This window comes from Megalobrama amblycephala, linkage group LG22 (genome assembly GCF_018812025.1).
Source record: "Megalobrama amblycephala isolate DHTTF-2021 linkage group LG22, ASM1881202v1, whole genome shotgun sequence".
NCBI lineage: Eukaryota > Metazoa > Chordata > Actinopteri > Cypriniformes > Xenocyprididae > Megalobrama > Megalobrama amblycephala.
This window is the reverse complement of record NC_063065.1, coordinates 28,787,832-28,815,547: the sequence shown is the minus strand read 5'-3', so window position 1 is coordinate 28,815,547 and position 27,716 is coordinate 28,787,832. Positions and strand designations below refer to the sequence as shown.

The 27,716-nt window shown below is 38.1% G+C and overlaps 1 protein-coding gene across 7 annotated transcripts; it reads left to right on the top strand.

Moving 5' to 3' along the window:
- Positions 1-7: 7 nt before the first annotated feature.
- On the top strand, positions 8-27,716 carry znf271 (zinc finger protein 271). Of its 7 annotated transcripts, none has more exons than XM_048173951.1 (13): positions 3,993-7,829; positions 7,961-7,979; positions 8,312-8,470; positions 10,943-11,224; positions 13,528-13,956; positions 14,713-15,033; positions 17,394-17,909; positions 18,010-18,201; positions 21,230-21,583; positions 21,683-22,000; positions 23,920-24,522; positions 24,634-24,744; positions 26,799-27,716. In XM_048173951.1, the coding sequence occupies exons 3-13, from the start codon at positions 8,329-8,331 to the stop codon at positions 26,912-26,914; spliced, it is 3,384 nt and encodes a 1,127-aa protein (XP_048029908.1). In that variant the 5' UTR covers positions 3,993-7,829; positions 7,961-7,979; positions 8,312-8,328; the 3' UTR covers positions 26,915-27,716. The 7 variants fall into 7 exon arrangements, with proteins under 7 accessions (XP_048029909.1, XP_048029912.1, XP_048029908.1 ...); XM_048173948.1 differs by having other exon boundaries at positions 7,922-7,979; XM_048173953.1 differs by lacking the exon at positions 26,799-27,716 and adding an exon at positions 26,395-26,638 and having other exon boundaries at positions 7,922-7,979.

The window sequence follows — 27,716 nt, the reverse complement described above, 5'->3', positions numbered from 1 at the left end:
TCTCCCTCTACACCTCTGCCATTGCCTTTCACGGACTGCACCACTGAATCAGCTGTAGGGGTGGACGAGCGCAGCTAACGATGGACACACTTGTGACAACCTTTAAACTACACGAGGTGTTAAATAAACGTTTATTTGAGGGTTAATATAAAGAATGTGTATTAATGGGATATATTATGCTTGAAATGAATGATAATATTGTCTCGCAGCTTTTACCGGACTCCCCCTTTTAATGGTGGTATGACCGAAAAGTACGGCAGCTGTTCGCGGACAAAGTCGTGACAGAAGAGGCATGAGTAAGAAATTTAACAATTCTCGGTTTTCGCAATGGTTCCAGGTCCTTGCTGGTTGCATTAACGATCATTTTAGTAGTTTTTAGAAAGAAATGTTTGGGGAAAGACATTATTTTTGCATTTTGCTTTACTCGTTATGACATTTCAGTTTTAACAGATCAAATAGCCAATAACAAATCAAAAAAATATATTTTTTTAGTCATAAAAATGTCTTTACAAGGAATTTGTTTTCACAGTCATTTTAAAGGTGGTTTAAATGGAATCATATATGTTCTACTAACTATCACTGATTACAGCAGAACTTAATGTGTGTCTTTGTATCATATTATATTTGTACAAACTATAACAAGGTATACTTTAATACCTTAATAATATGGTAATTTGCACTTAGATTGGGTGTAAAGGCCGGAACACACGAAGACGACGCCGACGAACTAGTGGCGACGAAAGCAGACTGTGGGGTTGGCTCACGTTGGCAGCATCTGTGTCCAAAGTTGGCCTGACACACCAAACCAACGCTAGACAGCCGACGGCCAAGTAGCACGTCCGTTCTGCGCCTGCGTGAGATGAAATGCCTTTCCGAACCAGCAGGCGGCAGTAGCTAAACAGCCAATCACAATGATCAGATGGCCCGACTGACCGACGAACTCCGACGCCGATTCAACATGTCGAATCGGCTGAAAAAAAAGCTGATGAGGACCAACTTCAGCCGACGGTGCGGAACACACTGAGAAAACTTTGTCGGCCGACGAACAAAAACTGCCCGACGGCCGACCATCGGCTTGGTGTGTTCCTGCCTTAACGGTTACGGCACTGACCCCCAGGACACATGACCCAAAGTAAGAAGGCCTAGTGTCCTAAGTGTCTTTTTAAATGCTATATATTATAATAAAAGAGAAAATAATATTGTGTCCTCATTGTATTTGGACAACAATATATTCGGTCATGTCTGGATGTGTGCCGGGTCTTCCGGAAACAGAAGATAAGGAAAGCCAAAGGCCCAGACTGTGTCTCACCTGCATGTCTAAAAGCCTGTGCTGACCAACCATCATTTATCTTCACAATGATCTTCAACCGATCATTGTGTGAAGTCCCCTCCTGCTTCAAATGCTCCACCATCATCCCTATGGTCACCGTGATTTTTCCAAGTAAGACATGAGACCATCTTTGTTGATCCTGGAACAACCATTCCAATCAAACAATCAGATTTGTGGGACAAGTTTAGGCTTGCAACCAGGGTTAGGTGCTTCTACATCAGTGTTATTCACCTATCTTTTCCCTTTGATCTTAGGGATAAGTTATGGGTAGGATTAGGTTTAGGGGTAGGAATAGGGTCAAAACTAAATTTTCAGACTGGAATGTTGTTCCAGCATCAACAAAATATGTTGATCCAGGAACATGTCTTACTTGGCAAAATCACGGTGACCTCATACCTATACCCAAGAAACCAAAAATTACAGTACTAAATGACTACATACCTGTTGCTTTGAGGTCTGTGGTCATGAAGTCATTTGAGAGACTGGTGTTAGCCCACCTGAAGGACATCACTGGCCCCTTGCTAGACCCTTTTTAATTTTCTTATCGAGCAAACAGGTCCATGGATAATGCCTGCGACATCTTCACAAACCAGGAAACTTATGCAAGGATCCTGTTTGTGGACTTCAGCTCAGCTTTCAACACCATCATATCAGATATCCTCCTGACTAAACTGACCCAGCTCTTAGTGCCCACCTCCATCTGTCAGTGGATCACCAGCTTCCTGAGAGAGAGGCAGCAGCTAGTGTGGCAGGGAAAATTCACTTCCAATACCTCCACAATCAGCACTGGTACCCCTGGTGTGTTCTCTCCCCACTACGAATGATTGCACTGTAAAAGACCCCTCTGTCAAGCTCCTGAAGTTTGCAGACGAAACATTCATCGGCCTCATCCACAATGGATGTACAGACAGGAGGTTGGACATATGGCTGTCAGATGCAGCCTGGAGCTGAACACACTCAGAACAGTGGAGATGATGGTAGACTTTCTTCAGGAGAAACACCAGAGCATTCCCCCCACTCACCATCAATGGCAGCACTGTGGCAGCTACCATCATCTCTCAGGACCTGAAAGTGGGACACTCACATAGACTCCATTGCGAAAAAAGCCCAGCAGAAGTTGTACTTTCTTCGCAAACTGAAGAACTTCAATCTGTTCAATAGTTTTACTCAGCTGTCATTGAATCTGTTATGTGCACTTCTATAACAGTCTGGTTTGGGTCAGCCACCATATCAGACATAAGTAGATTGCAACAGACCGTTAGGACAGTTGGAGAGGATGATTGGTGTGCACCTTCCCAACTTTTAGAACTTGTACATCTCCAGAATGAAGAAGACGGCAGGTGACATCATCATAGACCCCTCTCACCCAGGCCACTGCCCTCAGGAAGATGCCACAGATCTCTGTGCACTAGAACATCCAGGCACAAGAACAGTTTCTCCATCCTGAACCGCTAGCACGCCATCTGTTTTTACAGATCTGTATCCTTATGGTGTTTATGCCACCCAGGCATTTGGCAGTAATAACTCTCATGTAAATACATTTTTAAATTTATGCAGTTGTATTTACAGTATTTAATATGTACATATGTACATAGGCTGTCTACTTCCTTTTAAATGTATATTATGTCTGTTACACATATTCAGATATGTTTGTTCTTAGTATAGTTTTCATGTTCATGGACTTTTAGTTTGTATTCGGTTGTTCCTGTGTTCCTTTGTTTCAGTTTCCTGCTTCTCATTTATTGCCACAGGTGTAAATCATTAGTTCCCTCATTTGCCCTGTATTTAAGTTGCTTTGTTTCACTGTTCAGTTGTTGGCTGTTGTTCATGTTTCATGCACGCTGTTACGCCTTACTGCCTTCATGTTTAATAAACCTCATTGTTATTTTTATATCCAGTCATCAGTCTTCTTCAGTCAGCGTGCCAGAACAACCGACCCCCTAAGATGGAATACACTGCAAAAGTTGCTGCGGTGGCTCAGATGAGCCACAGTTTTTTGAGTTACACAGAACTATTCTGCTGTCTTGCCATCACCTCCCCCTACAATGACGAGACCCTCAAATCGCTGTTCTGGATCGGGGCCAATTATCACCATCAGGTAGACCTCATAGACACTTCAGAACTTGACTGGAGGGAGGCCCTCATCAGTTGCCTGGAGAGCGTCTATCCTCCATCCAGGACACAGCCAGACCCAGAACACAGCCCACCACCATCCTAAACCACAGAGACTTCGCAAGAGCCCCCATAGACACAGTGCAATTAATATTTGATGTGGATGTCTCTGCTCATTGCTGAGCATTTCTACTAATGGTGAGGTGCATTTGGATGTTTAAATCTCACCATTTCAGTGTCTAGGATCATTGTGGAGAAAGGGAAAGATGCCCCTTCCCCTTCCCACTCATGTCCGCATGTGGATTCTCAGGCAACCTGATGTGTATTAGCATGGGTGTAATGTGTCTGGTGGATGGAGAAAGTCCTCCTGTTCCCCTGCAGCCTATTCCTCCAACACAGAACAGGAGGTTTTTGAATTTGTAAAGGACTGTAATACTCCAGAGCGCAGATCAGATGGCTTTAATGACATTTTATCAATGCCTAACCCAGTTTTGCAAGGGAACCTGTTCTAAATCTCACTTTGTCATGACAGTTCGTTTGCTCAAATTGAGGGACTTACAATGATGGGTAGCTGCGAGGCAGGTGTTCTCGCAGACACCTCGTCCACAGAGTGAGAATACTCACAGAATGCTTGGAGGCTCTTCATCAGTGGAGAGACCCTTGTGTATGCCGGGCAGGGGTCTATTGGGGGGCATGTCTCTGTGAAAAGTCGTGACAAAGCATATATCCCTGAGGGGCTGAGAGACTTTTTTTCAGGGCAGATTGTTAAACACTCCCTGGACGCCCCAGCTTTGCGAACTTCACATAAATCTTCTGGAGATAATGGGGTTTCATGTTCCTGTCAGGACAGACAACACAACAGTGGTTGCATACAGTATATCACTTGCCAGGGGGTAACGCATTCATTGCAACTGCACAATTTAGTCCGCAAGCTGATTGTCTGGAGCACTGCGCACTTCAGCACGTTGTGCACGACGCATGTCCTGGGAGACCTAATGTTGGAGCGGATCTCCTTTCAAGGGGCAATCCATTACACAGAGAATGGGTACTTCACCTGCAGGTGGTAGATCAGATTTGGAAGAGGCAGATCTCTTCACCTTACAGGCAAATGCAAAGTGTCCACAATATTTCTCTCTCAAGCTCAAAAATGTGCCTTTGGGTGAAGATGCGTTGGGCACACCCATGGTCAAACGTGTTGCTATATGCACTCCCACCGCTGACTCTAATTTCTCCCACCCTAGACAGAGAGATAACAGATTATTTCTCCTTCTGCCCCTCGTTGGCCGGGGAGCCTGAGGCTGGCAGAGATTCACGAGTTCACATTTACATATAATTAAGTACGGTAAGGGTTATGCATATTTGGCGTGCTGTCCGGGGGGGAGGGCTCCGAGCTCGGAAATTTTGGCCCGAACCCAGAGTACTCCCCCCCTCGTTGAGATAGAAGTAGATAGAACTGAAGTGAGGAGAAGGGGTGGAGGAGGGATGCTGATGAACTGTCAGATGAACAGAGGTAAGTCTGCTGTATTTATACCTCTTGTCATGATTGCATTGATTAACTGAATGCTCTCAACATGAGCTAGTTAGGTTAATTATCTGCACCTGTTCCTCCCGAACCTTGTTTAATAAAACATCATTTGTTCAGCACCTTCAGGGAGAGGCCTGGTCACTCCCATTGCACCAGGACCTGCTGTCAGAAGCGGGTGAGCAGATATTTCACCCCCAGCCAGAACGGGTCAATCTTTGGGTCTGGCCTCTTAAATCTGAATGAGCTGGGGCCTCCCCAGTAAGTTATAAATGCTAGCTAGAGCAGTAGAGCCCTATCTATGCTCTCATTGTTTGATCTTAAATGATGTGTGATTGAGGACTGGTGCACATGTAAAGGAGTGATATACTCTGTTTTTTGCAGAGCTTAATGAACAATTCTACTATAAAAGTTTATCTGGCTGCTATTTGGCTTGCCATGTAGCCTTCAAAGCAGCTTCAGTGGGACAACATCCTCTTATATGCCAGTTTTTGAAGGGAGTGAAGCATTTAAGACCAGTGACTAAGCGGCAGATCCTGTCATGGGACTTCTCCATGGTTTCTGAATGCTTTAACTTGGGCCCTATTTGAACTTCTGGAGCGTGTTCATATTAAGCTCCTATCTCTGAAAATTGTTTTACTCTTTGCTTTAATCTCAGTTAAGCAGGTGGGTGAGTTACATGCCTTGTCGGTTAATCAAGCACGTCTGAATTTTAGTTCGGATGGCAGCAATGTTACAGCAATTGAATTGGCCTATACATCTATGAGTCCGTCATTGCCCGCCCGGTGGGCTTAAGGGCTCATTCTACAAGAGGTGTGTGGCTACCTCATGGGAACTGTGCACAGGGATGGATTTCAGTGGGAGATATTTGTGCAGTGACATGCTGGGCTTCCCCTCATACATTTATCAGATTTTACCATCTGGATGTCACTGCGCCTACTATGTCTCATGCAGTTCTTAAAGTTGGCTCTTTGGAGAATGCTTCGGAAAGCATGTGTTAAGGGAGTTGGCCATATCATTCCCATAATGACATACCGAGTGATTGTTTGAAAGAGAACTTTAGGTTACTTTCGTAACCCTGGTTCTTTGAGAACAGAACGAGGTAGCTTCAGTATTTTCCCTACTCTCATAACACGGGGGAAGAGCATGCTTAGAATGTCATTTCGGGGATTACAGCTGCATATATAGAGAGGGGGTGGGTTCCTTGTCATTAGCTGTGATTGGTCCATTCTTCAGAGAGACATGGTGTAATTCATGCTTTCATACTCTCTCACGCCTGAGGTATTTCCCATAGTGAGATACCTTGATCTGTTCCGGGGTTACATAAGTTTTGAGCTTGTCCACTTTCGACCACTTCCAGAGGTTGTCAAAAATGCATTCGACTGGATTGCTTTCATAGTGTAATGTGGTCGAATGCGTTCGAACAGCCATAAAAGATCGCCTACTCTCCGTCTACTAACTTAATGCATAAACATTATGGGAAACGTGCTAGACAGATGGAATTTTAAAACTTTTTTAAAAATTGTAAAAAAATTTTAAACTTTGTCAGCTGAAGACACAAATTCGGTTTGAAGATGAAAAACGTACCAAGCACAATGTTCTCTCACCATTCCTGATTTCTAACATGCACTCACCGCGTATGGCGTGATCTTGCGGCTGTCAGAGCAGTAAAACAAAAGCTGCTGCTCTCCATGTGTTTTTTCATCATCTTCTGTGCTTTCATATATAAATTGCTTAGAGATCTGAAATGCCCACACATTTACCTGCCCATAGACCCTTTCCTCGAAGAAATCAGTCACAGAAGTGGTCAAAAGTGGACAAAAGAGGTGGATTAAAACACCTGGGGCCTCATGTATAAAACTTTCCATAGATTTCATCCTAAAAGAGTGCGTACGCACAGTCAAGAGTATCCGAACCTGTGCGCACATATTTACAGCAAGATTTATTTATTTTTTTATAAATCCAGATACTTGTGTGGAAAACAGCGTACACACATTTCAATGCCTTTTTTGTGCGTACGCAACGTTTATACATCAGGTCCCTGGTGTAAACGGGAATGTGTCTCCCTCGCCTGTGATCCGATAGACCAAAACGCATCTTCAGTTGTAAACAGGGCCAATAATAACTTTACGAAACTTTCCATGTGTGCAATGCATATCTCTCATATCTCAATTTACATCTTACTAATATTTGTTTACAACAATGTCCTAATGTTAAGAACACAGTCAGCATGCCAGCACACCAAAACACAATGTCTCACAATAACTTCTTACAATAATAGCATTTAATTTTCATATTAAACATATTTGAGCATATAAACAGATGTATGAATGTCATTCCATTAGATATCAGCATATCAAACCATTTACATTTATTCATTTAGCAGATGATTTTATACAAACTGTAAGTAAACAAATCATTCCAGGCATTTTTACTTAGAATTCAAGAGTAAATGGTGCAGTGGTGTGGTGTAAGGTGTAGTTCATTAAATAAATATATTATTACACTAACGTCAACCATAAAGTGTCACAATATTATTTATCATCATTGTGAAATGTATGTTTTATCATTTAAACTCCCAAAAATTCTAAATAAAATGTTTTGCTTAAAAAGTTGTTGTATTATTTTTCTTTCAAATAAATGCTGCTTGTTTGATATAACATGTCATAATTTTGTATGTTTGTGTCCAAGTACATTTTTAGACCTGTTGAATATTTCAAGATTAAAATTGACAAATATATTTGGTCAAGCTTTTTTATATTGGGATTGGCTTTTATTTTGAAAAGACAATAACACCTCCGGTCATTTCCGGGTTGTCAGTCTGTGTGGACGTGAATGATAATTGTGTGATGAGGCACAGGAAAGGTGAGGCTTCTTCTGCATGAACTTCACATTTGTGTCTCTATGTTGTGACGCAGCCAGTGTTTATTTTTCTCTTTCGTCTGTCTGAACTACAGCTAATGCGCCTTTAACTGTGTGTTGACATGTAACTGAAGCCAAATGCAGCTAAATGAGGTTTGTACAGTCTCCAGCTTTGATTTTGTTGTCATATAGACATTAAGACATTCATAATATAATAAAACAAAATCCAATACAATAATTTAAGACTATATATAGATTATTCAGAGTATTGCCATCTCTTTGGACATGTACCATGGTAATACCAGGGTATTATAGTATAGTATTTTGTATTATCAATGCAAATACATGAAAATTTTAGTAATTTAACCCCACACAGTTTTCTCTTTTTTATGTCATCACTGCACCAGAGTAGCAACTATAGTGCATTTTCTTAAAAAAAAAAGAAAAAAAAAAAAAAAGGAAAATAAAATGTATTTTTCCTCTAGGTTTTACACCATAAGACATGGATCTGAGCATGAAGTCATACGGTGAGCGAGAGAAAGTGGGCGTGTTTCCATCAGCTGGCTGTAGCACTGAAGAACAGGATGCTGATTTAGGGGCGAGGACGCTTGAATTACACCCATCAGGTGCTTCGTTTGATCTGGGTGAGAATGCAGGAGTTTACATTATACATTAGGCATACTACATCCATTGACTACTGTATGATAATCTGCACATTTTGATACTGTTCCACCTATTTGTGAATAGTCTAAACTGCCCTGACTTTGATTTTCAAAGATTTTTAATCTGGAGTCTGGGTGTCTTAAAGGGTTAGTTCACCCAAAATTGAAACTTCTGTCAACATTTACTCACCCTCAAGTTGTTTCAAACCTGTAAAAATGTCTTTGTTCTGCTGAAAACAAAGGAAGATATTTTGAAGAATGTTTGTAACCAAACAGTTATGGGGCATTATTGACTTCCATAGTATTTTTTTTTTTTTCATACATTGGAAGTCAGTATATATAATGAATATACGGTTGCAAGAAAAAGTATGTGAACCACTTGCAGAATCTGTGAAAATGTGAATAATTTTATGCATGTTATACAAAATGCATGTTATTTTTTATTTAGTACTGTCCAGAGTAAGATATTTTACTTAAAAGATGTTTACATTTAGTTCACAAGACAAAAAAATAGCTGAATTTATTAAAATAACCCAATTCATAAGTATGTGAACCATTGATTCTCAATACTGTGTGTGGTTACCTGGATGATCTACGACTGTTTGTTTGTTTTGTGATGGTTGTTCATGAGTCTCTTGTTTGTTCTGAGCAGTTAAACTGGGCTCTGTTCTTCAGAAAAATCCTCCAGGTCCTGCAGATTCTTCAGTTTTCCAGCATCTTTTGCATATTTGAACCCTTTCCAGCAGTTACTGAATGATTTTGAGATCCATCTTTTCACACTGAGGACAACTGAGGGACTCAAACACAACTATTAAAAAAGGTTCAAACATTCACTGATGCTCCAAAAGGAAACATGATGTATTAATAAACGGGGGGTGAAAACATTTGGAATTTGAAGATCAAGGTAAATTGTACTTAATTTGTCTTCCGGGAAACAGGCAAGTATCTTCTGTTGCTGAAGGGCAGTACTAAATGAAAAAAATGTATATTTAAACAAAATAAGAAAAATGTAGACATCTTCATCCTGTTCAAAAGTTTTCACCCCCCGAATCTCAATGCATCGTGTTTCCTTCTGGAGCATCAGTGAATGTTTGAACCTTTTTTAATAGTTGTGTTTGAGTCCCTCAGTTGTCCTCAGTGTGAAAAGATGAATGTCTTGTGGATTATATGTAATCATCTTTTATGTAAAATATCTTACTCAGGACAGTACTAAACAAAAAATATAAATGCATTTTGTATTATCTCCTTTATTTTGTTAAAATTATTCACATTTTCACAGATTCTGCAAGTGGTTCACATACTTTTTCTTGCAACTGTATAATACATACAGTACAGTCCAAAAGTTTGGAACCACTAAGATTTTTAATGTTTTTAAAAGAAGTTTCGTCTGCTCACCAAGGCTACATTTATTTAATTAAAAAACAGTAAAAACAGTAATATTGTGAAATATTATTACAATTTAAAATAACTGTTTTCTATTTGAATATATTTCACAAAGTAATTTATTCCTGTGATGCAAAGCTGAATTTTCAGCATCGTTACTCCAGTCTTCAGTGTCACATGATCCTTCAGAAATCATTCTAATATGCTGATCTGCTGCTCAAGAAACATTTAATGTGTACAATTGTACAAAATATTTGTGTACAATATTTTTTTCAGGATTATTTGATGAATAGAAAGTTCAAAAGAACAGTGTTTATCTGAAATCTAATCTTTTGTAACATTATAAATGTCTTTACTGCCACTTTTGATTGATTTAATGCATCCTTGCTGAATAAAAGTATTAATTTCTTTAATTTCTTTTCAAAAAAATAAAAATAAAAATTCTTACTGACCCCAAACTTTTGAATGGTAGTGTATAATGCTACAGAAGCTTTGTATTTCAGATAAATGCTGTTCTTTTGAACTTTCTATTCATCAAGGAATCCTGAAAAAAAAAAAAGTACACAACTGTTTTCAACATTGAAAATAATCATAAATGTTTATTGAGCAGCAAATCAGCATATTAGAATGATTTCTGAAGGTGAAGAAACACTGAAGACTGGAGTAACGATGCTGAAAATTCAGCTTTGCATCACAGGAATAAATTACTTTGTCAAATATATTTAAATAGTACACAGTTATTTTAAATTGTAATAATATTTCACAATATTACTGTTTTTTACTGTATTTTTAATTAAATAAATGTAGCCTTGGTGAGCAGACGAAACTTCTTTTAAAAACATTAAAAATCTTAGTGGTTCCAAACTTTTGGACTGTACTGTATAGGAGTTAGGAGAGGGGTTCCTCGCAAAGCAACATCACATTTAGGGGTCTGTGGCATCAAAAAACCCTGAAAACCCCTGGCCTATAGAGTACAACTGGTACTGCTGTCATATATATTGAACAAGATGTATGTATTTGTTGAGAGAGACAACATAACATAATCATTTTCCTTTGCAAACATCACCACAGACGACCACGCAAAGAGTCTTTCTGCCAGAGCGAGGCCTTTCCAGTGCTCTCAGTGTGGGAAGGGTTTTTCCCGTATACAGCATCTGTCTGAACATGTCCGGATTCACACAGGCGAGAGGCCTTTTGAGTGCTTGGTGTGTGGAAAGACTTTTACCCGGGAAAGAGACCTCAAGACTCACCAGATTGTCCATACGGATGCGAAGGCTTTTCACTGTACGATCTGTGTTAAAAACTTCGCCCTGTTATCCTCCTTGAGAAGACATCTGCGTGCATTTCATCAAGGTACAATTAGACATTACATTCTATGCATCGCAGTGATTTTACCATGGTTATGGGGTGTTGTTAGGCGCAAAATAAAGTGGACTGCTAAAACCCCCTTTTACTGTGGATATATTTATAACACTAGCTACGTTTCCATCCAAAGTTGTGAATTTAACTTATGTGAAAGATTAAAGGGTTAGTTCACCCAAAAATGAAAATTCTGTCATTAGTTACTCACCCTCATGTCGTTCCACACCTGTAAGACCTTACAAGGGTGCTTGTGAACTTACAAGGGTAAATATAGAACTGGTTAGCCCTGTCCAAATACCCAAACTTGCGGTCTTGGCCACTTGAGAGCGTGTGCATGCGACAGGAAGTAAGAGCACAAGACTGTCCCATGTCTTAAAAATGCCCAAGTGCACACTAAACACACACTATGTTGAATACCGCTTCGGAGCACAATTTGAGGCTAAGCGTATCCCATCATGCACTATGTTCTGGAACTCACATGCCCCAAAATTGCTAGATGTCAAGGAAAACATTCGACTGTAAGTTAAATTAATTATATATTACATATAATTTGGTAATAAAATATAAAGTGTTGCACATTTTATTGATGCAAAGACGGGTAGGCTGTGTGTATTTTGTACATCATTTGCAACTGCTTTAAACTGCTTAAAAAAGCACCACAATTTTAATATTGCGTCTGTTAGTTACATAGTGACCGACCACTGAACAGACATTTAGAAGTGTATTTTAAAATGCAAAGCACTGAAAATAATAATAAAAAAAAACCCTCTATAAACACTTGCATTTTTTGCAAGACTATAAGTGTGTCCCATCGGGTAATCAGAAGTTCTACACACATTTGCGGTTTTCACGCCCACTTGAACACTTGAGCCAAATACAGGAAATTCGTCATGTAAGTAGACAAGTGGTAGACAAGACCGCAAGTGTGGGTATTTGGACAGGGCTGTTGTTTCAATAAGCACTGTACAGTGTTTCATTTACACTTTACTTTAAAAACGATGTCTATAATGGGTAATATTTTATGTATTTGAGGTCTGAGATGTGGCAAACAGTATTGCCATCTAATCAGCCAATATTGTCTTAAATATCCTCCATAGCACTTTGTCTTTTATAGCATGAGATTTTAACCAAATGTTGATTTTCGGCAAAATGTTGCAACAATATGTTAAATTTTTTACAGTTACAGTTTTGGACTGAAAAATAAATGAAAAAATCCCTTAAAGTAACTACAAATGAGCATGTAAAGCAAATAACTTAAAAAATTATGTGCGCAGCATGTCCCTCGCCCCGTGCAATTATCTCACCTTTTTCCCCCTTACCTGTTTGCATCCCTGATCTAGTGATGGGCGATTTCAAAGCACTGCTTCATGAAGCTTCAAAGCTTTACGAATCTTTTGTTTGGAATCAGTGGTTCAGAGCGCCAAAAGCCCATGATTTCAGTAAACGAGGCTTCGTTACGTCATAAGTGTTTTGAAACTTCAATAGTTCACCACAGGGGGGCGTGACTTTGGCAGTTTGATACACGCTCCGAACCACTGATTTGAAACAAATAATTCGATAAGCTTTGAAGCTTCATGAAGCAGCGTTTTGAAATCACCCATCGCTAGATATTGTGGAATAAAGTCGTTATTTTGTTATTTTTGGCACACAAAAAGTATTCTAGTTGCTTTATAATATTAAGGTTGAACCACTGTAGTCACATGAGCTATTATAAATATGTCTGAAACTTCTGTAGGACCTGCTTTTGAGTCAGGATGAACCATTTTATAAAACTTGATTACAATTCATGTCTAGTTACATTCCCATTACATAATCCAAATATAAACACAGAAATCGGTGCTTAATTTAGATTAAGTTCACTTTTATAAATCTTTCAGTGAACATTCTTTATATTATATTCAGGTTTGCCAGGTTTTCACAACAAACCCCACCCAATTGCTACTCAATACTAGCCCAATCGTGTTGTGTGTGTGGGGGGGGGGTTTCCAGGGGGTAAAATCCACGTTTTTGGCAGGGTTCCTGCATTCCAGGGGCTAAATATCATGTTATTTGGTGTCGCTTCAACCCACGGACATGAAAAACACCCTGCGGCAATAGTGTTAATGTAGCCCAATTCTGTGGGAAAACTGCAAACTTGGCAACACTGATTATATTATATACTCAATAAAGGTTACAATCGCAAAATAAATCCTACCAGGGTAATCAGTGTTGTATCATCATGCAGGGGCTTATGTTGTAACATTGAGAGGCAGAGATTTTGACCAATCAGAATTAAGTATCCTCTCTTTTTGCAGGTCAAGATGTTAGTATGGAGGGTAAGTGCTTAATTTGTGTTGAATGTGGGAAAAATTTTGCGTGTCAGCTGGAGGAACATGAGCTGACGCACACAGGAGAGATATCCCACCGCTGCCCTGACTGTGTCAACAGCTTCACACGTCTCACATCTCACGATCAGACCTTCTCTGAATCAGATGACATGAACCATTTGGATGCTTGTGACAATGAGAGGCCTTGCAGTTCTGTGACCTCTGAAGATCTACACAAACACTTACAAACTGACGCACTTAAGGACAATATTGAATCGCACTCTTTGGACCTTGTAGACAGTATGGAGAGCGATGCATCTAATGAACACAATGCCCAAAGTCAACAGGACGTGACTGAAAGAGCTCCATCTCCTTCATCTGAGCTCTCTCAGGATTCTGCACATTCAGCTGAAAAGGGTGAGTCTAATTTTGCAAAATCCTTACCATGATTATCATATTCTGTGTCCCAATTTGCCTACTCATACTATGCCCCGTCCCACTTTTTACTAAGTGTCTTTAACTACTATGATACTAAGGATCCTTCTGATTGAGATGGCCCTCAGTGATGTTTGATGACGTTGCAGCCAAGATATGCAGCCTTTGTAGGAAGCAGCCTTCCGTTTGAGAAGTACCCTACTAACTCAACCAGACCCCGCCCCTTTATTTTGCATATGCCTTGGACTGGAATTATTTAAATGAGTTATATTGTGATCTTTTTCATGCTCAGACAGCAACATTACAGTTGAAAATGTAAAAATGCATAATTTAAGCATTTATTTAAACCTCTTTAAATAAATATTTTTCATCAGATAAGATATTTATTATGAATAAAATCCCCTTTCAGGGCATCTCTGCTCAACCGTCAAACTCACATTTGTAGTTCTTTTTATTAATGTTTGTAGTTCTGGACCGAATCCTCATCTAAATAGGATGTGTAGCCGTTAGAATGTACACAGATCCATACTTCGAAAATCTACCAGAAATAGTGGACTATCAACAGACTATGCTTTAGGACACATTTATTCTAATCTCACATACTACTTAGGTTGGATAGTAAGCACATTGGGATAGGGCTGGTTTCTACCAAAATACAATAACCTAAGCCATCTTGAAATCTCACTGGTTTCCCACTCCACATAACTGCTTTTAACATTGCATCATTTCCTCTTCTAGGCATTGGAACACTAAACCCTCTTCAAGAGGAAGAGTTTACAGCTCACCAGCAAGTTCATGATGAAGACAAGCCGCACCAGTGCAATCACTGTGGAAAGAGATTTCATAAGCAAGCAAAGCTTCGAATCCATCTGCGTGTTCACACCGGAGAGAAGCCGTATCAGTGCTCCCAATGTGGGAAATATTTCAGTCAAGCAGTAAACCTTAAAAAACACTACCGTACTCATCATACAGAGGACAGACCGTACCATTGCACGCTTTGTGACAGGAGGTTTTCTCTCTCCTTCTCCCTGATAAAGCATCAACGAGTCGCTCATCCAGGTGAGTGAATAATTTTGAAATAATTAAAATTGAAGAGAAATAGCAGAGCCCCTAAAATTTTGACCGCTGTGAGGTTTTATGGTGGTGCCATCTCCTTTTCGAAAGTTACCGATATTGGTTAATTAGGGGTTTTCAAACTTTTTAAATGCCACAGACCCCTAAATATGATCCATTTCCTGCAATGGATAAGGCAGCATTTTCATTTATGAAGAAAGACGCATTTCTTTTGTGAAAATATATCTATAAAATATTTACTTTCTATCAAGTTTCTCATTTTTTGTTGTTGTTTTGGTTTTTATGTTACTAAAATAAAATTATTTGCGATGATCAAACTTATTATTTTTAATAGTTTTACATTTTTACACTATATTTTTTTCTGAACATTTTTGAGGACCCTCTAGCACAGTGGTTCTTACGGAATCAAGCACATGACATGCAAGAAAAAAAAAGTAAATTGTGCGTACAATTTACTATTTTGTTCCCTCGATTTGCTAAATGTGAGTAAAATTTACTAATTTGTTCCCTCGATTTGCTAAATCGTGCAGACGGTTTACTATTTAGTTCCCTCGATTTGCTAAATCGTGCGGACGGTTTACTATTTAGTTCCCTAGATTTGCTAAATTGTGCGGACGGTTTACTAATTTGTTCCCTCGATTTGCTAAATTGTGCAGACGGCTTACTATTTAGTTCCCTAGATTTGCTAAATCGTGCGGACGGTTTACTATTTAGTTCCCTAGATTTGCTAAATCGTGCGGACGGTTTACTATTTAGTTCCCTCAATTTGCTAAATCGTGCGCACAATTTACTAATTCGTTCCCTCGATTTGCTAAATCGTTCGGACGGTTTACTATTTAGTTCCCTAGATTTGCTAAATCGTGCGCACGATTTACTATTTAGTTCCCTCAATTTGCTAAATCGTGCAGACGGTTTACTATTTAGTTCCCTCAATTTGTTAAATCGTGCAGACGGTTTACTATTTAGTTCCCTCAATTTGCTAAATCGTGCAGACGGTTTACTATTTAGTTCCCTCAATTTGTTAAATCGTGCGCACAATTTACTAATTCGTTCCCTCGATTTGCTAAATCATGCAGACGGTTTACTATTTAGTTCCCTAGATTTGCTAAAATCGTTCGGACGGTTTACTATTTAGTTCCCTAGATTTGCTAAATCGTGCGCACGATTTACTATTTAGTTCTCTCAATTTGCTAAATCGTGCGGACGGTTTACTATTTAGTTCCCTCAATTTGCTAAATCGTGCGCACAATTTACTAATTTGTTCCCTCGATTTGCTAAATCGTGCGGACGGTTTACTATTTAGTTCCCTCAATTTGCTAAATCATGCGCACGATTTACTATTTCGTTCCCTCGATTTGCTAAATCGTGCGGACGGTTTACTATTTAGTTCCCTAGATTTGCTAAATTCTGCAGACAGTTTACTATTTAGCTCCCTTGATTTGCTAAATTGTGCGCACGATTTACTAATTCGTTCCTTTGATTTGCTAAATCGTTCGGACGGTTTACTTTTTAGTTCCCTAGATTTGCTAAATAGTGCACACAATTTACTATTTAGTTCCCTCGATTTGCTAAATTGTGCGCACGTTTTTCTATTTCGTTACTTTGATTTGCTAAATCGTGTGCGCGATTTATAAATCAAGGGAACAAATTAGTAAATCCTGCACACATTTAGCAATCCAGGGAACGAAATAGCAAATCGTGTGCACATTTATCAAATCGAGGGAACAAAATAGTAAATCATGTGCACGATTTAGCAAATGGAGGGAACAAATGAGTAAATCATGCTTACGATTTATAAATCGAGGGAACGGATTAGTAAATCTTGCGCACAATTTAGCCTGTACTTTTTCCCCCCTGCATGTCATGTGCAGGGCTCTGTAGGTTCTCAATTTCTACTCAATACAATTTTACATTTTAGAGCTTGGCGTAACTAGAAAAATGAAAATGTAAATGCCGATGCCATTTTCAGATTTTATTAATTTACATGACTTTTCTAAAAATCACACTTTTAAAGTTAGCCTACCTCATATATCCAGGTTTTCCAAGAAAAACAGTAGTTGGAAGTTAGAACAGTAGTTAGAAGAATTTAGAATTTTAGTTGTTTTAGCTTGTTTTAATGCTTGTTTGGTCTTATTTTAAATCATCTTGAGGCCCTCTTGGAAGTTTGCTGAGACCCTCTAGTGGGCCCAGGTCTCCTGGTTGAGAACCTGCTGCCCGGTTTGAAAACCCCTGAGTTAAATCACCAATAGCATTGCACAGTACAATATGTTGTTTGGTTTGATGTTATCATTAATTTAATTTGTCTGTCATCACTGAAAGTCCTGTTGATTCATTTCTTTCAAAAGAACGTTTGAGTGTTGCTGAAAGGAAGCGCTTTACCTGTCCATACTGTGGGAAAATATTCGGACGACATCAAGATATGGAGCAACATAAACGCATTCACACTGGGGAGAGACCGTTCCGCTGCGCGGTGTGCAATAAAAGTTTTAGGCAGCGTTCAGTGTTGATCGTGCATAGGAAAATTCACACTGGAGAAAAGCCTTTTGAATGTTTCATATGCTTCAGACGGTTTTACGGTTCAGGGGATCTGAAGACTCATATGGGAACTCATACCGGCGTGAGACCTCACTGTTGTCCTTTGTGCTCAAAAAGCTTCCCTCGGCCCAGTAGCCTACAAGCACACATGCAGTCCCATCTGAACAAGTTCCAGGAAAGTGATGTTCTGACCACCGGAGCTGATACGCTTATCCCTGAGGAGGAGGACCAGGGTGAACCGGATGACGTGGAAGGTGTCTGTGGTGTTTCTGCTTCATCACAGCTGTCGACGTTGCTTTCTGGAAACCCTGGAGCTTCTGAAGACAGTATGTTCTCTAGTTGTTTATTTATGGCCAGTTTATGTAGTAAAATAGTTGTCTAAATATAGCATAAATGCATAGTAATGTGTTTCAATTTGTTTTACAGAAATGAGCACAGGGGAGCATCTATTAGAGAATCAGACAGGATTCAGTCCATCAGTAATTCAAGACCATGATGTTGATCAGAGTTCCAGTTCAGAGCTGACAGATCATCGGAAGCCATTTCATTGTGCCATATGCAACAAAACCTTCTCTGTCGCAATTTCCCTGAAAAAACATCAGCTTATATTTCATCCAGGTAGGAGGATCTGCCAGCATGAATTGCAATATTGGCATTTATTTTCTTAAATTAAGATTAGAAATAAATTGTACTGTTCCACCTTAAGCTACTTTTATTATATGTTGGGACATAACTATATATAAACTTATTTAACCTTCAGAAATAACCAGATGTAAAATTCAAAAAGGTAGCATGGTTTACGGTAACAGGGTATGTTGATATTTCCACAAATATTCTCTCAATAATTCCTGTTAACTTGGTTGAATTTGATGAGAAATATGCTAAGATACTTGTCTTTGTAGAGTTCACTTCCTGTAACAGGTAATAGGGTTGACAGCCAATTCCTACTCTTGGTACTAAAAGTGTTTATTTAAAAAAAAATAATTTAATGATGATATTTCGATGACAAAAATCATTTGTTTACTATAAAATATCCTGGTATCAGGGTTGACATTTTAATTATTTGATAAGATAGGCACAGATACTTGTCATTGGAGAGTTCACTTTCTGAAAAGATAAAGTAGTTTTGCAGAACTGTGTCCTATAATACTGGAGTTAGTTTTGCAGAAATTTTTCTTATAATACTAGAGTATTGTAACAGTGGTGAGTGATCTTGATAACAGGGTTGACATCCATTTTATAGTCTTGGCACTAAAAGTGTTTATTCAAAATATTTCTAAGAATATCCACTTTTCAAAAAGCATTTGTTTACTATACAAAATCCTGGTTGCAGGGTTGATGCTTTAATAATTGATGAAGTATATATGTCTTTGGAGAGTTCACTTCTTGAAAGGATAAAGTAGTTGTACAGAATTGTTTTATATAATATTACAGTATTGTAACGGGTGATGCTGATGGTAATAGGATTGACAGCCATTTCTTAGTCTTGGCACTAAAACTGCTTATTTAAAAAAAAAAAAATAATGATAATGATATTTCTCCAACACAAATCATTTGTTTACTGTAAAATATCCTGGTAACAGGGTTGACATTTTAATTATCTGAATAGAAATAGGCACAGATACTTGTCATTGGAGAGTTCACTTTCTGAAAAGATACAGTTGTTTTGCAGAACTATTTTCTGTAGTGTTTATGAAATACTAGAATCCGCTTTTCAAAAGGAATTGTTTACTATACAAAATCCTGGTTGCAGGGTTGATGTTTTAATAATTGATGAAGTATATAGTGGTTCACTTCTTGAGTGATGTTGTTTTATATAATATAATAGTAATGGTTGACTGATGGTAATAGGATGACAGCCATTTCTTAGTCTTGGCACTAAAAGTGCTTATTTAAAAAAAAAAAAAATTATAATATTTCTCCAACAAAAATCATTTGTTTACTATAAAATATCCTGGTATCAGGGTTGACATTTTAATTATTTGATAAGATAGGCACAGATACTTGTCATTGGAGAGTTCACTTTCTGAAAAGATAAAGTAGTTTTGCAGAACTGTGTCCTATAATACTGGAGTTAGTTTTGCAGAAATTTTTCTTATAATACTAGAGTATTGTAACAGTGGTGAGTGATCTTGATAACAGGGTTGACATCCATTTTATAGTCTTGGCACTAAAAGTGTTTATTCAAAATATTTCTAAGAATATCCACTTTTCAAAAAGCATTTGTTTACTATACAAAATCCTGGTTGCAGGGTTGATGCTTTAATAATTGATGAAGTATATATGTCTTTGGAGAGTTCACTTCTTGAAAGGATAAAGTAGTTGTACAGAATTGTTTTATATAATATTACAGTATTGTAACGGGTGATGCTGATGGTAATAGGATTGACAGCCATTTCTTAGTCTTGGCACTAAAACTGCTTATTTAAAAAAAAAAAATAATGATAATGATATTTCTCCAACACAAATCATTTGTTTACTGTAAAATATCCTGGTAACAGGGTTGACATTTTAATTATCTAAATAGAAATAGGCACAGATACTTGTCATTGGAGAGTTCACTTTCTGAAAAGATAAAGTTGTTTTGCAGAACTATTTTCTGTATATTACTAGAATATTGTAACAGTGGTGAGTGATGTTGATAATAGGGTTGACATCCATTTCTTAGTCTTGGCACTAAAAGTGCTTATTTAAAAAAAAAAAATTATAATATTTCTCCAACAAAAATCATTTGTTTACTATAAAATGTCCTGGTAACAGGGTTGAGATTTTTAATTATTTGAATAGAAATAGGCACAGATTCTTGTCATTGGAGAGTTCACTTTCTGAAAAGATAAAGTAGTTTTGCAGAACTGTTTTCTATAATATTAGAGTATTGTAACAGTGGTGAGTGATGTTGATAACAGGGTTGACATTTAAATTTTTTGATTAGATAGGCACTGTTACTTGTCACTGGAAAGTTCACTTTATGAAAAGATAAAGTAGTTTTGCAGAACTGTTTTCTGTATATTACTAGAGTATTGTAACAGTGGTGAGTGATGTTGATAATAGGGTTGACATCCATTTTATAGTTTTGGCACTAAAAGTGTTTATTTGAAATATTTCTAAGAATATCCGCTTTTCAAAAGGAATTTGTTTACTATACAAAATCCTGGTTGCAGGGTTGATGTTTTAATAATTTATGAAGTATATATATCTTTGGAGAGTTCACTTCTTGAAAGGATAAAGTAGTTGTACAGAATTGTTTTATGTAATATTACAGTATTGTAATGGGTGAGTGCTGATGGTAATAGGATTGACAGCCATTTCTTAGTCTTGGCACTAAAACTGCTTATTTAAAAAAAATTATAATTATAATAATGATGATGATACTATAAAATATCCTGGTAACAGGGTTGACATTTTAATTATTAGAATAGAAATAGGCACCGATACTTTTCAGATACACAGATCATTGGAGAGTTCACTTTCTGGAAGGATAAAATATTTTTGAAGAATTGTTTTCCATAATACTACAGTATTGTAACAGGGTTGAGTGATGCTAGCAGAGTTGATGCAAAACCTAGAGTTTCAATTTTGTTGTAAATTGAACTTTATATTTTATAGTGGTTTTGATAATATGGATTCTTCCTTGTCATTTTAACAGATCAGCATGCTGACGTAGAGGGGAAGTGCTTCCCCTGCTCTTATTGCGGGAGGAAGTTCGGTCGACGCCAAGGCTTGTTACAGCACGAGCGGATTCACACAGGTGAAAGGCCCTTCAACTGTCCCACATGTAACAAAAGCTTCCGTCAGCGATCGGCTTTGGTTGTGCATATTAAAACTCACACAGGAGAGAGGGCATTCCTGTGCTTTGTGTGCAGTAAGAGCTTTTATACCCCAGGAGACTTGAAGAAGCATCTGGAAATTCACACAGGAGTGAGGCCACACAACTGCCCTATATGCTTCAAGGGGTTTGGGCGTCCCAGTTTCCTCCAAGCTCACATGCGAGTCCATGAAAGTAAGTTTGAAGTTCCTCAGAAATGGTCAGTTCTTAAAAAACTGACCATCCAAATTGTTTCACGTTTTTTAACAGATTATTTTTCTCTTTGTTTTCCAGAAGCTTCCACAAAGAAGCAAAGTGGAACAGAGAAACCAACAGGTGGTCCAAAAGTCGACTTGCAGGAGAAGCCATTTGAATGCTCTGATTGTGGGAAAAGATTCAGTCAGCATTGTATGTTTAAAATTCACCAGCGGATTCACACAGGAGAGAGACCTTACAAGTGCTCTCAGTGTGGCCTGAGTTTTCGCTGGAGGAGAAACCTGATAGCCCACCAGAGTAGCCACCCGGGTGAGAACCCTCTCCAGTGTTCAATGTGTGATGAAACATTCATCTCTGAAGCAAGTCTGAAAAAACATCAAGATGCATTTCATACAGGTAAGACATTGTAAGGTGGCTAGGCGTCGGAAGCCTGTATACCATAAAGAAGGGTTGTCAAATACATCATAAATGTTATATTTCCTTTTGGCCAAGAAATTTTAGTATGAAACTATATCTGAAATTTAAAAAAAATCTATATATTTTTAACATTTAGCTGGTTTTCATTTTCATATTCGAGGCAAAAGAAATACGTTTTTTTTTTTTTCTTCATAAATTTGTTTAGGTGACTTAACATCAATAATGTCACTCGCCACATACCTTTTTGGAGTTGGGTCATCTGAATGCCTGATGGTAAATTGAAAGTTTTCTTTAGTAGATCGTCCATTTCTCTTTAAATTGATTCACATGAAAATAAAAATAAAAATCTATTTGCATAATATATTATGTTGAAATAACTTTACATATTTTCTATTTAGCAAAGTACTTTTTTTTTCTCAGATGTGGTGCTTTGCAGCTGTTCATTTTGTATCTGTGGCGAAAATGTGTATACACTGTACACTGGAATTACAATATTAAAGGCTTAGTTCACCCAAAAATGAAAATTCTGTCATTAATTACTCACCCTCATGTCGTTCCACACCCATAGGACCTTTGTTCATCTTCAGAACACAAATTAAGATATTTTTCATAAAATCTGATCACTCAGTGAGGCCTGCAAAGTATTCTTGTCGCTTTATAACAGTAAGGTTGCGACCACTGTAGTCACATGAACTGTTTTAAATCAAACTGCCAAAGTCACACAATTTCAGTAAACAAGGCTTTGTTACATCGGTTTCATTTCAATGGTTCACCACTGGGGGGCGTGACTCTGGCTGTTTGATACACGCTCAGAACCACTGATTCGAAACAAAAGATTCGTAAAGCTTCGAAGCTTCATGAAGCAGTGTTTTGCCCATCACTATATTGCCAGTCGATTAGGGCTGAACATTGATTAATCAAGATTAATCGTTTGCAAAATAAAAGTCTGTGTTTACGTAATATATGTGTGTGTTCTGTGTATAATAATTATGTATATATGAATACATGCACATACATGAATAAATAAATATACATATTATATATTTTATATTACATATAAATATAAATATTTTATATATAAATATAATTTTTTTCTTAAATATATACATGTATGTGCATGTACTTATAGATACATAATTATTATACACAGAACACACACATATATTACTTAACACAGACTTTTATTTTGCAAACGATTAATCGCGATTAATCGTTGTGCAGCCCTACATCGGATTTAATCAAAAATATCTTAATTTGTGTTCTGAAGATGAACAAAGGTCTTACGGGTGTGGAACGACATGAGGGTGAGTAATTAATGACAGAATTTTAATTTTTGGGTGAACTAACCCTTTAATGCATCACATGCTCAAATGTTGCATTTCTGACTAGTGTTGTCTAAAAGTACCGACTTCGGTACCAAGTCGGTACTGAAATTTTAAAAATGTGACACTTTGAGCGCTGTTGAGCACGCTGATTCGTAAACACCCCTGATTGGCCACTGTGTTCACACGCTCATCAGATATGTCTGTGATTGGCTACAATGATCAACGCTTCAAAAACAAGTTGTAAATAGACATCTTTTGGCGCTCTTCACCGAGCGCTTACACAGATACACACTGGAGCAGTCCACTCCCACTTTCAAAACGCTTTCAAACTCTCCCGTGCGTTGATCATTGTAGCTAATTACAGACATATCCGTTGAGCACGTGAACACAATGACCAATCAGAGGTGTTTACTAAACTGTTCAACAGTGCTCAAAGCGTCACATCTTTCAGTATTTTTGACAACACTATTTCTGACTAAATGTGTCATAGTAATTGAATAAATTATTTTATCCAGTAAACATTATTTTATATTATTTTAGTATTTATTTTATTAATAATTACATTTATTTCAGGGGTTTCTCATACCTGCAGTTTGTGTTTGAAGACATTTACTCAAGCAGCTGGCCTCAGGAAACACGTGCGGTATGTTCATGAAGGAGAACGACCTCACAAATGCTCCGAGTGCGGGAGAGGATTTGTCAAACTTTCTGACCTTGCGCGTCATCAGCGCCGGCACCATTACGACCGGGGCGATGAACTCTTTCAGTGCTCGCAATGTGAGCGAAGCTTCAGTCATCCCAGCAGTCTGGTTCTGCACAGACGGACACACACCGAAGAAAAGCACGAGTGCCCTCAGTGCGATAAGATTTTTAGTCAGGCGGGACATCTGAAGGTCCACCTGCGGACTCACACCAAAGAGAATAAACCGAAATTCGAGTGTCCTGAATGTGGGAAGAGTTTTGGCCAAGCTAAAGATTTGGTGGTTCATCAGAGGGTTCACACCGGAGAGAAGCCGTACCAGTGTCCTCAGTGCAAGAAGAGCTACCGACAGTTTGCGCATTTGTCCGTACATCTGCGAAGTCACACGGGGGAGAAGCCTTACCAGTGCCCCATATGTCTCAAATTCTTCGCTCATTCATCATCCATGAAGAAACACCTGCGTGTAATGCATGCAGGTATGGGATGGTTTATCCGGAAATTAAAATTCTGTCATAATTTACTCACCTTCATGACATTCAGAACCAGCATGACTTTCTGTTTTCTAATTTAAAATGAATGTTTTACAGAGGGGAAGGATTTACCTGTAACAAAGGAAGTTGTGAAGGTCACCGTTGGTGTAGGAACATCTAACGCAACTGTAGAAGTTAAGCAAGAACCAGAGTCTGGAGATGAATATGGTAAGTATGGCTTAGGTTGCGTTATCTTCTTTCAGATGAACACAATCTGAGATATATTTTTAAAGGTGCCAACGAACGGGATGTAATATAAGTCTAAGGTGTCCCCTGAATGTGTCTGTGAAGTTGCAGCTCAAAATACCCCCCCATATTTTAATTCTTTTTTTTAACTGCCTATTTTGAGGCATAATTAGAAATGCGCCGATTCAGGCTGCGGCCCCTTTAAATGCTCGCGCTCTCCGCTCCCCCAGAGCTCTCGACTCTATCGTTGCATAAACAAAGTTCACACAGCTAATATAACCCTCAAAATGGATCTTTACAAAGTGTTCGTCATGCAGCATGTCTAATCGCGTAAGTATGGTATTTATTTGGATGTTTACATTTGATTTTGAATGAGTTTGATAGTGCTCCGTGGCTAACGGCTAATGCTACTCTGTTGGAGAGATTTATAAAGAATGAAGTTGTGTTTATGCATTATACAGACTGCAAGTGTTTAATAATGAAAATAGCGGCGGCTCTTGTCTCCGTGAATACAGTAAGAAACGATGGTAACTTTAACCACATTTAACAGTACATTAGCAACATGCTAACGAAACATTTAGAAAGACAGTTTACAAATATCACTAAAAATATCATGATATCATGGATCATGTCAGTTATTATCGCTCCATCTGCCATTTTTCACTGTTGTCCTTGCTTGCTTACCTAGTCTGATGATTCAGCTGTGCACAGATCCAGACGTTAATACTGGCTGCCCTTGTCTAATGCCTTGAACATTAGCTGGCATATGCAAATATTGGGGGCGTACATATTAATGATCCGACTGTTACGTAACAGTCGGTGTTATGTTGAGATTCGCCTGTTCTTCGAGGTCTTTTAAACAAATGAGATTTAAATAAGGAGGAGGAAACAATGGGTTTGAGACTCACTGTATGTCATTTCCATGTACTGAACTCTTGTTATTCAACTATGCTGAGGTAAATTCAATTTTCAATGGCACTTTTAAAAATATCCTGGCTCTTCCAAGCTTTATAATGGTAGTGAATGGGGGGCGTGATTTTGCAGCCCAAAAAAATGCATCCATCCATCATAAAAATAATTCATATGGCTCCAGGGGGTTAATAAAGGCCTTCTGAAGTGAAGTGATGGGTTTTTGTAAGAAAAATATCCATATTTAAATAAGCGAGAGGCGTCTAAGCTTACGATACTCCTGCATCCTACGTCATATATTGCTTCAGAAGTTACTCTTTTGGCGCAAGTCGACTTGCGTATGGCTATGGTCTGCTGGAAGCTAGTTATTTTAGTCTATAATGTTTTAAATATGGATATTTTTCTTAGTAAAACCAATCACTTGCTTCAGAAGGCCTTTATTATCCCCCTGGAGCCGTGTGGATTATTTTTATGATGGATGGATGCACTTTTTTGGGCTTCAAAATCGCGCCCCCCATTCACTAACATTATAAAGCTTGGAAGAGCCAGGATATTTTTAAATATATCTCTGATTGTGTTCGTCTGAAAGAAGATAGTCATGTATGGCTTGAGAGTGAGTAAATCATGGGATTATTTTCATTTTTGGGTGAACTAACCATTTAAACAACAGATTCAAAAATATACAATGTGTATTTTGAAGCATTTTCTTATATGGTTCAATAGGTGAAGGAGAATGTAGCCACCAGCCTCTCCTTCAAAACTGATGAAACGTGTGGTCATAAAGTCGGCGCACACTTCTGTGTATTCTAAGAAACATTTCATCCTTTCCAGCATTTTCATTTTCATCTAACTATTATATTTTTTGGCTACAAGAATACAAGTCTTCATATCCATAAACAGGATTGACGCCATATTAAACACTTATAAGTTTTTCTTTGCCCTTTGGAAATAAACGTTATGTCATGCACAACTGCTTTTTTATAGAATTTGTTTTGAAATTTGTACACATTCTGAAATTTGCCTTCTCAGACAATAATCACACATACAGAACATGTCAAATTAAAATGATTTTGAAATGAATTTGTTACTGCTTCCTGCAATGTAACTACACTGGTATGTTTTTGCAGAATGTCGAGTGAAATCTGAAGAAAACTGCTTTGCTATAATGGATGATGTGAAGGCTATTACGGTCTCTTCAGCTCCTTCCAGTCCAGTATCATCTGTGTCTTTTAAAAATGAATGATGTGGATGGAAACCAGGGTTTCTCACTTTGCCAAACATCAGAGCACATTGAAGAATCTGCAGCATCTGCTAGTATTCTGATGCCAAAAAAACAGTTTTTAAGAAATAGAATAGCATTCTACAGTGACTCCTGAAGCCAGTCCACACCACAATATTCGATTTGGGTTTTTGGTTGAGCGGGGAACCACACAACACCTGTACTGTCAGCGTGAGTAGAGCTGATTAAATTCACATGAAAAACAATCCCTATCAGTGCTCCTGATGAGAACAGTCCAGTCTGAAGAACTTTATCCGTTCGGATAAAAATGACCTACATTTTTTTTTTTTTAATTATTTGCTGATACTTACATAAACTTTTGCTAAATAGAGGAGATCTTCGCCAAATTCATAATGGATAGAAGCCTTGACATTTAGCACCTGCTGTGAATAGTGTCCATCAGGTAGAGCACATCAAAAAGAGACATTTCCAGCACTCAGACTGGAAATCTTGTTGGATGAACATACAGAAAGGACATTGATATATTAGAGGGTTCTTTGATTCTCCTCCTGGAGGTCCACTTTCCTTTAGACCTTCAGTTCCAACCCTGATCAAACTCACCTGTCTGTAATTTTCAAGTAATCCTGAAGACCTTTGTTAGCTTGTTCAGGGGTGTTTGCGTCTGAGCTAAACTAGTGTAGGAGAACTGAACAAACCTGATATACAGGTGCTGGTCATATAATTAGAATATCGTGAAAAAGTTCATTTTTATTTTAAATTATTTTTAAAAATGAAACTTTCATGTAAAGTAAAACATTTTTTTTTT

Coding starts and splice junctions, on each gene's coding strand:
- znf271 (XM_048173952.1), top strand. CDS start 8,329: ATGGATCTGAGCATGAAGTCATACGGTGAGCGAGAGAAAGTGGGCGTG. Junction 15,034..17,393: donor TCAACGAGTCGCTCATCCAG/GTGAGTGAATAA, acceptor TTCTTTCAAAAG/AACGTTTGAGTGTTGCTGAA. Junction 24,523..24,633: donor CCTGCGTGTAATGCATGCAG/GTATGGGATGGT, acceptor AATGTTTTACAG/AGGGGAAGGATTTACCTGTA.